Genomic DNA, 12,851 nt, shown 5'->3' on the forward strand with positions numbered 1-12,851 from the left:
ACGAACTAAAAAAAAAAAGTGTTGAATTTTCATTGTTCCGACATTTCTCAACAAGGATTGCTTATTGATTTTTGATAATGTTAACATTTTAGTTGCCAATAATCAATCTTGTAATTCGGATAGTTAACCTAATTAGATGAGCACTCTTCTCTATCTCTTAATTAAAATACATTTTATTTATTTATTCTGTAGATGGTTAACAGTAACCAACATCTTAAATTCCGTGAAAATCATATTTTAAATCAGCGGGAGTGATCTCTTTAAAACTTGCCGGTGCACTCCTCTAATAAGGGAGTTAATAATCATTGCGAACAATTATTATAACCTGTCAAGAAGCCATTTTTGGCTTTTTTTTTCTTTTGGAGATTAATAGTTGGGAAGTGATAAATACAAAAGTACTAGAAAGCAAAATGCGTGTTTTGGTAGCTTTTCTTCTAACTGCTTGAAACCAAAATTTGATACAAAATTAATACTATAAACACAAAATCACATAAGAAATTTTGTTTATTTAAATCATTGTGTTTTTGAGTTAATCGCGCTTATATGCATGTAAAAGTGTAAAAGTAGAGACTGATAGACGATCAACCTTTTCGCGAAATCTAAATTTGTTATATATATATATATATATATATATATATATATATAGTTCATTCTCAGAATCTAAAACCTTCCATACATTTGCGCATGTGTTAGGAGGGATTTATTTAGTATATGAAGGAAAAGATGAAAGGAAAAGATGTATTATGAAAGGAAAAGATGTTTACATTTAATAATAAGGTGAACTCGGATTATACGCTGAACTGCAGGTAATGCGTAATATTGTCGGAAAAATATAATAATTCATAAAAAATGGTTTAGAGCAATTTTTATTGATTCTGAAGGGTTTAGTTTGGTTATATTAACGTCCCGTTTGAAGCAACACTAGGGCTATTTTGAAACGGACCTCGTAATTTTGAACCGCGGTCAGATGACGATGACGACACCTGAGCTGCCCCCCCCCCTCTTGATTCTGAAGGGTCTAAACATTAAATTACGATGAATAAGTGGAAGATTTTTTCTCTTAGAATACGGTAATTCACTTTTTTTTTTCAAGATAATAATAATTTTTAGGTTAAAACTAATTAGGTTTCTTTATTTGTTATTCTATTTTCGATAACATTTTGAGATTAACGTTGATAGATAATCCCTGTCACATTTAATGATATTATATAAAATATTTCTCGTGCGAGTTGTAAAATTTTTTTTGCCACTTGAATGAGCCATATAAGCAATCAATACTCTCTTTTGTATTACAATAAAATTGCTACATGACAATCACATAGACTTGGAAAAAAAAACAGAACGAAAAAAGTATCTAATGGGACGGAAATTAAGATTAAATGAAGAACTCCAGAAATGTGTTCATCCTTCCGCATTCACTCCGTACAGAGGTAGAATTATCAAAAAGATGTAATACCAGGATACATTACCACATAGATTACCACAGTATAGATAGAATCTTAGATTTAAATCTATGTACCAATTTTTTCCAGCTGATTATCTTCATTTTATGGTTATAGTATTAACTTCTATTCGAACAGCCGAGCAGACAGACTTTCTCTAAATCGATTTCATCCAAAGCATAATAGCTGTACAAATTAGTTGTTAAGATCTTATTTCAAATTTCTTATGTCTAACTCAAAGCGTTTTCGGTTTATCGTGTTCACAGACAGACAGAAATAATATCAAAAATACCCTTTTCGGGTTCAAAGAGATCTGAAATTGAAGATTCATCACAATGTTGAGTTCAAATATTTTGACCAATACAATACTTATTCTTTGTACATTTCCTATAGGAGAAAGTTTAAAAAAAAAATAGTACTAAGATACGTGTAACAATGCAAGTTTTGAGACAGACTGATTGAAACATATTTCCTGATTTCGATCTGAGACTGCAAATCCTCTGTTGTCCTCTCCAAATCGAATTATCTGATGAGATTTCTGCGAGATAATTTACAGCAGAAGTCAACCTGTCACGCAGTCCAATGGCCACCGCAGAGGATAATCACTTGATGGAGACATTTCAAGCGAGAAACGGGTAGACGGTGATGCAATAATTTGGAAGATGGAAACTTTATTCTAGCATATATATATCCAGAGGAACTTTATCTCACACGAAATTTTCGATTCAAACATTTTGTTGCAATTTTTCGAAACGTATAAAAATTTAAAGCATTCTTTCTGTATATTTTGTTTCATTTCAGCTTAATTTAGTTTTATGGCAACTCTGTTAAAATGTATAATAAAAATAGTTTGACATAATCAAAATGGTTTTTGATAACTTGCTGCTTATAAATTTCAAAGGATATGGAGTTGAAGATTGAATTTGATTTTATTTGGATTTGGAATAATAGTAGGATTTCACTTATAGAAACATCTGGAAAAAGATATTATGAATGTTTTAGTGGAGTTATCTTCTGCTTGAACTCATTTTTGACAACGGTTACAGTTTAAATATTTGCTTGAATAAGAAAAAATTTCGAATAATGGAATCATTTGAAGCAACTGTGTGTTTGATTTAATACTTAAATCCATATCGTATCTTAAGCTGTACTATGACCTCCTATACTTTTTCGTCTTACAAAATAGAACAAAAGATATCAAATTAAATTTTCATGGTACAATATAGCACTTGAGCAGCAATTCTGTTAATCAACTAATAAAAGAGTATTGCAAACGTAAAATAATAAACTTTATTAATTAAATTTAATTGGTTAAATCCTTATATAAATCCAGGAATCAATAGATTAAAATGAATATTGGTTTCCTTTATTCTTTAAAGGATTTTTTAAAATTTTAGTTTTCACCCACTTGTTCACGTGCTTACGTTCTGAAATGCTTTGATAAGCTTATTTGGTTTGGTATTATTTCTCTGTTTCTTGATAGAAAATATGTAAAGGACGCTTTCAATTTGTTAACGATTATTAACTAGGTAAGCATAGTTATTTTTTAATTCGATCTTTGTTTTGCCTATATTGAAACTTCTGCACAATCAATATCTGCAGCAATGATGTTGCGATTTATTCTTTAAGGCGTAAATCATAAGAATAATGAAATTATGAATCTTGGATTTTTTCGAAAATTTTATGAGTAATACTGCGTTAAATTTTCTGTTAAAATCCTTCTTAAGTCTGATAATAAATAAGAATACTTTCTTTGACTTTACATGTTTTCAGATTAAAGATTTAAGAAATATCACTAGAAGATATAATAAAATAGAAATTCAAATTGATTCAGTTATGAAAAATAGGGAACCAAATATTTTTTTTACAATTTTAAGTTCATTAATTAAAAGTTATCTTTGTGAAGTTTGTTATGCAAAATGAAACTAACTTTACAAGTAATTCGACGGTTATTTATGACATAATAATTAATTTTAGAGCAATACATAATTTGAATTTTGTCTGTAATGTTTTATGAAAATAATTTCATCATCAAATTTTCGATTCTTATTTGGTTTCTAATTTCATAACTAATTCAAATGTAGAACTAGAAAATAAGTTGTAATATGTTAGTATCATATTCCTTTTTAATATCTTTTTCTATTCATTACATTTCCGAAAGCAGTATCATGACATGTTATACTGCAAGAAGATCCAGCAAAATTGATAAAATATAAATACAATTTAATTTCTATTTTTTAAAATTCCTTTAATATGGCTGTAAATACTTGACAAATTTACTTTCACTTGCAATTTTTTAATAAAAAATATATTTGCATAATACCAGCTATAAAAACACCTCCATTGGCCGAGAAGGAAAATCAACTGCACAACAGTTTAAGTGGACTCTCAAAATATGAAGACGTAAAAGAAAAGAGTTTTCCTCCATGCAAACATTTTCTTTAGCATCCATAAAAGAAATTTCGATTTGGAATAAAAACAAGGCGTCGAATCAAGGACGCATGGGATGGAGGCTCGACTACAACTGTACCTAGCTCACTGAAAGATAGCGGCAACAGCAATCTTCAGGGAAATTCAGCGAAATCGAAATCTTTTGCAAGGGGAGTGGGGAGACTGCCCGCGCCATAAAAGACCATTTTAAAATCTGCGAAGCGGTATCTCTTTTAAATAAAAGAAAGTAAAGAAAACTGCCGTCGGCCATTCCGAGCTGAAACACGGGCAATTTATTTGGACTACAACGGAAAAACACCGTCCAGACAAGCCAGAGAAATATCTGCGCCCGCTGCAAATGCGAAAGCGAGCGAAAGAAATTCAGGATGAGGGGCGTCAAAAAAGATAGGGGGTGGAAGAGGGAGCAGACGAAGAAGAAGAAGCAACAAGGGCCCTCTCCATGCCAGTCGTGGCTACCATTAAAGTGGCCATTCTCGTGTAAGGCCCTCGTGTATGGGGCCCTAAATCCCGAGATGTCTCGTTCTCCCACGGGCTCGATTCTGCCCAAATTGTTATGCCAATTTGTTGCGTGAGTGATGGGTTCACCCCAGAACTTGCGGCCAACCGTGTTCTTCTGCAGCAAAATGAGAAAAGAGAGCGAGAGAGGACGGAGAAATTTATGGACCAGAGGCGTCGAGGCCATTCCGGTCGTCATGGCAACGCCTGCCCATTCCAATGGGCCCGGAATGGAGGACATTTCTATGGGCCATCGGAGAAGAGGCAATATTCGAGCGATGTCAGTTTTATTCGAGCGTCTCTTTTTGCGCCCGGGAAGCGTGCTAAGTCATTGTAACGCCCAAGAATTAAGAGTGGGGATGGCGGCAGGTTGGGAGGGCAAACATTCTTCCCGAATCGAACGGACGTCTTTATGTGTCCCGGGTGTGCCACTTTGGCCGGTCGTTTTGCTGGGAGAAGTACCGACAGCTGCGATATTTCGGTTAAGGGGATAGGAAAAAGAGAACTACTTCTCGTGTCGGTGGGACGAGTTACACGTAAATTGAATGGTCGTAATACGAAACTCTTTCTGCTCTTCTTTTTCGGTTTTGCGATGCCCTTTTATCTCGGCGAGTTGCAAAATCTTGTCTCGTTTAGGATGTAGCAATGAAGGAGCAGGAATGTTAAGAAATATTCACTTTTTATTTTTAAATCATTTTGTATCTTGGCATCGTCGAGCTCTCTTTTTTTCCCCTCCTTGCAGCTACAGAAAAATATCTCGTTTTTACCCTAAATTCTCATCTATCTGAGAAGGAAAAACATCCTCGATGCTGTTAAAATAGGCTGCAACTCAAGTTGGAAATATAAACTACGGGGAGAATTGTGAGTAATTAAATAATCTTCAATATGATCCTGATGGATTTAAAAGTAATTGATATAATTTATAAGAATAATAGTGTTCTTTATTTATTCATCTGAAGCATAAAATAACAAATTATATTACACATCTTTGGTAATCCAAATGATAGTTTTCTAAATAAAGAGGAGCCTCGATAATCATCTATAAGCTGAGAATTGTGTTAACCGAATCGGCATCGAAAAATTGAATTGGTTTTTTTTTTCCTTTCTTTCTTTTTCTTTAATTTCTGCCTTTTTCAGACATTTTTCAATAAAGTCAACGAATTTTTCAGATAAGGTGTCAAAGTTGGCATTGGAGTTAATTTTCATAATGTGAAAGATTATATAAGTTTGCAATTGAGATAGATCTTTTATAATTCATGTACTTATTTATAGAAATGGAAATATTTTCCATTGTTCCATTCTTAGTTACTTCTTTAGTTATGAGAAACATATAGTGTGAAATTCCATGCATATTCTTCAGATAAAGGCATTGCAAATATAATGGCAAATTTCGCACGAGTAAAGAAAAAAATGAGTAAAGAAACATTTTCTAAAAAAAAAAAAAAATCATTGGCAAAATGTAAAGAAAGGAGATCCACAATATTTAGGAATTTTCTAACAAGTTAGTAGGTTTTTGTATTTGTGAAAATATTATCAATGTTGTAATATTTATGGATTTATTTTTATAATTTTAAATAAAAAAATTGGAAGTTTTATCGAACGTAAAAAAGTATTAATTTAAAATTCAGTTTTTATTTATTGATTTTTCGATTATCCGAGGTAATCCCAGTCAGTTCATATAATCGAGGTTCTACTTTACTGTCAGTTTCACTCACTAAATGATTCGATTGGTTTTCAAATAAAATGTTGATTGTATCATTATTGATGATAAAATGCTTACTTGTATTTAAAAATTTTAGGTACTTGGTTCACATAATCATATGCAGAAAATAATTTTTATCAGGAAAATGTTTTTGTTTCTAAGGATTTAAAAAATAAATTTTTAATGAATTTGTATATGATTTTTGAACAGCATTTATAAACATTCTACACTACTGTGCCACTCGTAAATGAAAGACAAAAAAGCAAAGAGCAATTGGCCAGATCTTTGGCCTTTGGGTTCCAGTGGTTTGGTGCTATCAACTCGTACACGAAGCAAATAATAATCGTACAGCATCTATAAGCATTCTGCTGTACTGTTCGTAAATGAAGTTTACAAAAAAAAAAAAAAAAAAAAAAGCAACGTACTTGTTTTATTTCGGCTGTAACAAGGAGAAAAGAATGTTGGGAAACAGAACTGTTTTTTCTTCAATTTTTCTCTCTCTTACCTTCTAAAACCTTCATTTGAGATATAGAAACGCTTAAATGATACAACTGAATAATTCTACTTTTACAGCATCAATAAACATACTGCTCATAAGTAAAAACTTAGGGGAGAGGAGCAAAGCGCTTTTTTTTTTTGGAGGGGTAGAAACAATGTGAAAAGGGCTGTTGCGAAACAGAATTATTTTTCTTCAATTCTACTCTCATTTTTTTAAATACTGCTAATGCAAGAGACAAAATTGTTTTATTTGGGATATAGAAACGTTTAAATGGTACAATTGAAGCTTTCTACCTCTGAACAATTCTACTTTTACATCATCTACAAGCATTTTATTGTACTTCTCGTAAATTAAAAGTTAGAAAGGACAGGCAGGGATAATTTCTTGTTTCATTTAGGTTGTAGCAATGAGAGAAGGGATGTTAAGAAATAGAAACATTTTTTTTTCTTTCTTTTTGTGGAGTGTTAGTGACATCTCGTCATCGTCGCTCTCTTCTCTTTCGGTGAAATGCCTAAAAATATATCGTCTTCCCACTGAATTCTCTTCTGTTTGAGCTGGAGACACATGTTTGATGTTGGTAGTTCTGTGTTTCTCACCACCGTGCGATGCGATTCGTCATCGCGTAATGTGCAGTTCGCTTAGCTTTGCTATGAGAAGCAGTTTTAGGGTGGCGAAGTTCTTTATCATCCTCATTTGTCAAGCGTGTGTAAGCGTAAGCTCTTGCTTTCTTTTTACATTTTCAGCTTTGATTGGCTTTGTTCCAGGTGTGATCAGGAACGGCAAAGATGTCACAAACGTTAAGTAATTGTGTTCAAAGAAAATAAAATTGCATATTTTGTTAGGGATTTCAGGACAACACGAATGCGTAAATGGAAACTATTTTTAAACAATAATAAGTTGGTTTTCTCAAAATATTTGACAAAAAAAGTTATTTTCGTTTGTTTAGAGTAACTCATGTGCGAATGATTGAGTACTTTTTCTTATCATGTGATCTTCCAATTTAAAATCATCGGAAGTTTCTTTTTTTAAAAAAATATTTAATTGTATGCTTGGTCAAATTTACAGTGATTTCAATAGATCCAATATTTTTTTTAAAAAATATTCAAGTGGTTATGCATTATTTTTCTGAATTACAAAAAACGGAACAAAAAGTAATTAAGAAAAAATGTTTCTTATAAATCCAAGATGATTTTTTATATTGAAAATAAATTGGATTTTAAATAAATATGATTTAAAAAGAAAATGAATAAATACTTCGAAGAAATACGGTGCTAATATTTTTGTAATGTTAAACATAAAACACATAAAATCCTCAAACATAAAAAAAAAAAACCTAACACATAAAATCCTCAATACATCATTACATATTAAAATTTTTGTAACAAGGACCGAATTGCGAATAAATTCGATACTTGATTTGATTGAAATTCAATATCGATGGATATTTTATTAACAACATTATTCGAGCAATTATTCTCATTATTTACAACTCCATTATTTCTTTATTGATTATATTTTAGAAAAGTATCATTTTTATTTTAAGATTTCGTTTTTATAAATCATACTTGTTTTTTACTTTTCATGTGATACTTCTGATGCAATAGTTTCTCTAGAGTTTTTTAACGAATTATGTTACATATGTCAAATTGAATATAATTGTTTAAAACGGAATTAATAAAAAATAATTCAAAGGTATTCAGAAAATTCATATATTTAGAGGAATAAATTCCAATTTATGTGATATACATCAAGTGCATCGCTGGCAGTTAAACAGGAGGAGTGATGACGTATTATCAAAGCAGAGCATACAGCAAAACGCAATCACATGTTGCACGATATGCGCAGGTATTTTTATAGTGCGAAGACTAAAGATCATGTTTATTATATATGTTTTAATATATTGGCTGCCACTTGACTCGCCTGTAATTCACACTTACTATCTACCGTAGTATAGCCACTTTCTATTATAGTTAAGAAGTAATCATGGTAAAGAAGGATTTATCTAATCAGATAGATGATCCAAATTATCAGCAAAAATGTTTATGAAGACCAGAATTCAATGTCCGTTGAAGTAAAGAACACTGAATTGAATTTCTTTATCTCTTATCCTTACTATTCCCTCTTTTCAACCCCAAAAAGAGTAAAATTACCTGCGAATTTTGCTATCAGGTTGATTTACGTGTGTCATGACCATACATCACCGCACTTCCGTCATAAAAAAACTTGACGGAAGTTTTCCAATGAAAAGATTTTTGCACTAAGAAGCCTGGGCAATATGAGGTCACACAGGTTTTAAGAGAGTGAGTTTTGTCAAGAAACGGGAATCCTATATAAAAAGTTCATTTGCCTCACCTGCACCTATTTTTATGAGTTTATTGTTATTGCCATAATAAAAAGTGTCACACCGCTCATCAAACAACGTGCGTATCGTAGAGTACTGATATAAAAAATGTCGTGTTCAATCAAACATCAGGTGTTCAAATGACGGAAGGATGTCACGGTTTTGAACATGTTGCACTGATTTTGCTTTATTCGGGAGTGCATGGTAAGGAAATGCTGCTTACATCGAGCTGTAAAGGTTATTGAGTGTGGTATTAAAGAGAAAGAAAACTTTTTTAAAAACATTTTTTGTGAGTTTTATAAAGTAGTAGGTCACATGGGTGTCGTATCTTTATTCGTGGTTAGGGATGAGCCGTGAAGATCATCAAAAATACATATTGCCTGTAGTTTGCGCTCGGTTTCGAAATCCACAGAAAACATATTTTCACCTCTATTCCTGAAAACACTTGTATAAATTGTGCAACCATTTCACCGATGTGTGGAAAATATATTTCAAAAAGACTATTTATGTGCGCAGACGTTAAAAATGTTATAAGCTACATAATTTATTCATTTATTTATTTTTATTTTGATAACAGCACCTTAGTTATTTTATACGATCAAACGCGTAACATACGACATTTTTTTTTCTTCATATTTATTATATTAATGAGGGAGTGTTCCAAAATATGGAAACTCAATTTCCGGAGGGAGGAGGACTGACTTAGAGCTATTTACCATTTTGAGAATAGATTTAATGCCGTATTTTAAACGAAAAAAAAAAAAAAAAAATAGGTTACATAATATTAATTAATCATACTTTTCTTTCTTGATGTTAAATAGTATTTCTATATTTGCTATTTAAACAGCGTTTTATTTGCAAATGCTATTAATATTTCCCATGGGCAAAAAATAAAATAAGATCTACAGATACATTATAACACATCGATAAATTTAAATAACTTTTACCAAATTACTGTCAAACTGATGGTTTAAAAAAAAGTCATTTTAGTGACGTTAAACTAAATGTTAGGAAGAAAAATTAGTTAATAAATAAGAAGTGCATTTATTATTTCGAAAATAAATTGTATTTATCAGACATATGATGTTGAATATTTACAGAGATATTGTATATTAAATTAGGAAATATTAGATATACAATCAGAAAGCAATCTATACATAATTAGATGAAATTAGATTATGAATAATATATTATTCTATAATCAAGTAATTCAAGATAAATTACTGAATAATTTATATTCAGTTTGATAACATACGAAAGACATACATTATTTTTTTTATTCAATCAGAATATTCTATTTCCAATGACAGAATGAAATATTTTCCAATGACAAGTAAAAAAAAGTCAAGTAAACCCCCGGAAATGAGCGAACAGCAAAGGGGTTCAGTCTCTAAATTTTGTCACAAGAGAAAAAATGATTTTTGAATAGTTTATAATAGAGCAAGAATATATATATGTATATATATATATATATTCATAAATTTAAACATAGTACTTTTTTTCCTGTCTCTTTTCAATCTAAATTGAAGCAATTTAAGTTTAACTTTTTCAAGAATGAATTAACTGAATTTCATTAACTTTTCTATACTTTTTTCAACTTATCACATTTTATTTCAAATCCAATACTATTTTTTACAAAATATTAGCTCTGATATATAAATAATTTCTTTCGGTCGTTTGTTAATCACAACCATCATCAACAGATCATATATAATTCTGTCCTTTCAGTTAAAATAAATAATATTATTTTATTGCTGATTCTTATTTAAGTAGAAATGAAATATTTATATATATAAATAACTAATTACGAAACGTTTTGAAAAAAGACAATTTTAAAAGATAATATTTAAAAACTCGATTTCAATTTCATTGATTTAAAAATGTTTTTGTCTCCCCCCCTTAAATGTTCGAAACTTGATTGAAGAAAAACGGAACATTTTGATTTATCAAATTTAAATAATTATTCTTGCTTACTAATTTTTCATTTTAAGATTTCTTTTTTACGTTTTGCATTCTTTCTTCTAATTCTAGGTGTCTGAGCTCCACAGCTATCATAACTCTTAAAAGCAATTTTTTTTTAAACGAAACTCCTGTTATTTTTCCAAGATGTATTGCAAATTTATAATTTTTATATCCTATTATTATGCGATGGCCTTAATGAAATTACTTTTGTAGATTGAATGTTAATATATGTATAATTATTTTAATACTTTTGTTAAAAAATTAATTTAGAACACTTTATTATCAAATAAATTATTAAAAGGTTAAAAAAAGAAAAGAGAACTGTAACTCAATAATATATATATATGCCAACAATTTTGAAGTTAAAACTCCTTTTCTGAATTCCCGTAATAATATAGTTGATATCTTCGCATACACCTCCACTTTATACCATTCTATTAATCGCGATATAAACCATTTGTACATTTTACTAAAGGCTAAATGAAATAAAAGATTTGGTAATTTTGCCAGGCATTAAAAATTAATTTAACGAATTCAAAAGGAATTCAGCAAATGATTAATTAATGAAATAAAAACGAATAATAGCTTGATTTTTCTTAAAAAATACTAGAAAAGTTGATTAAAATATAAAAAAAAAGACTGCTCCTACTATATATACTCAAGTTAAATTCCATGTTCTCCTTTGCTATGTTCCCGTACTGACATAATAGGTACCATGGTAACATCTCTTCTGAACACCGTTTTATTAGTCGCGGTAGAAGAGATGATCCACCCCACCCCCCCTGCCTAGTATTCTACGAGAAGCACGTTTCTGGATAAGAGGGGGGGGGGTGAGAAGAAAGAGCAGGGATTAAACCATCCGGTATCATCGGGGTGCAACGGTCGGACACCACCACAAACTCTGCCCAACACATCCATACTCATTTGTCCACAACACAATTGACGATACACACACGGAAAAGCAGAAAGGCTGTAGGCGTGTTACACAGTCTCCATCATTGGCGTGCGAGCCTTCAATCAAAGAGTGCTCCAACCAATGGAATAGTTGATCTAGGAAGAGAGAGATTCGGTTCTCCAATTTGGTTCGTCCGTTGCGATTCCGACGTCCGCCAAGGGAGGAGTCACGAACAACCGTCGATGGTAGCCGAACGGTCCCGTCGGCAGTCGACGCGAGCGAAACTACGCCACGCACATACGGCTGGTTCTCTCTCGAGTTATCCACGTTGTTTTTCTGCACCGAAGTGACACCAAAGTAATTCATTTTTTGAAAGCGGTACACTACTGTCAGTCAACGGGTGATTTTGAGTGAGTGTTCCTATTCAGATTCTATCAGACATTTTTCACAACTTTAACAAAAATCACTTTGCTGATAACAGAAGAAACTGTAGTTTTGGAAAAGGAAGAACTGGTCACATTAGAGCTGGTTTGACAGTCAAGCCAAAACAAAACACAGACAGTTGAAGAAATTTTTGTATCAGTCGGCGTTGGTGGTGGATGGCTTGAAATTTTCTTGGCTGCCAGGACACAATTCAGTGCATGATATCCAGTCACTGATGGATTTTGAACCAGTAGGAGCAACCGGACTCCCATTTGAATGAGTGTCAATTTTTCTTAAAAGATGTCATGTCCTCAATTTGGTTATAACGGATCATCCTCAACAACGCAGGTAAGAAATTTCACAAATTGTCATCTTAATAAGGGGATGGGGGTTACAAAATCCTGATTTTGTATTTAGTAAATAGAGGTAGCATTTAAAAAGAATTTCTTAATCTGAACCTCAAACAGTTCTTTTGTTAATATATTAAGCTAAGACCTTCTTTCAGAAAATTTTCTCACTAAGAGAATGAGTGGATACTAAAGTTTCTCTTTATTTGTTTAAAAATTGACATTATGTAAAAGAAGTCTCTTAAATTTATTGCTTATATGATTTTTTTTTTTTTGCCTTCTCCATACATTTTC

The 12,851-nt window shown here is 31.4% G+C and overlaps 1 protein-coding gene across 4 annotated transcripts in view; it reads left to right on the forward strand.

The window, feature by feature from the left end:
- LOC129962007 (iroquois-class homeodomain protein irx-3-like) overlaps positions 1–12,851 on the forward strand; it is a 199,841-nt gene that overhangs the window by 81,288 nt on the left and 105,702 nt on the right. The window contains exon 1 of one of the 4 annotated variants that reach the window (XM_056075670.1): positions 12,067–12,558. The exons of the other annotated variants lie outside the window; for them this stretch is intronic. Within the exon in view, the coding sequence (XP_055931645.1) occupies positions 12,511–12,558 (48 nt within the window). The 5' untranslated portion in view covers positions 12,067–12,510. Of the gene's footprint in view, positions 1–12,066; positions 12,559–12,851 lie in introns of those variants that run through there. 4 annotated transcript variants of the gene reach the window in all.

Source organism: Argiope bruennichi, chromosome 2 (genome assembly GCF_947563725.1).
Source record: "Argiope bruennichi chromosome 2, qqArgBrue1.1, whole genome shotgun sequence".
Classification (NCBI taxonomy): domain Eukaryota; kingdom Metazoa; phylum Arthropoda; class Arachnida; order Araneae; family Araneidae; genus Argiope; species Argiope bruennichi.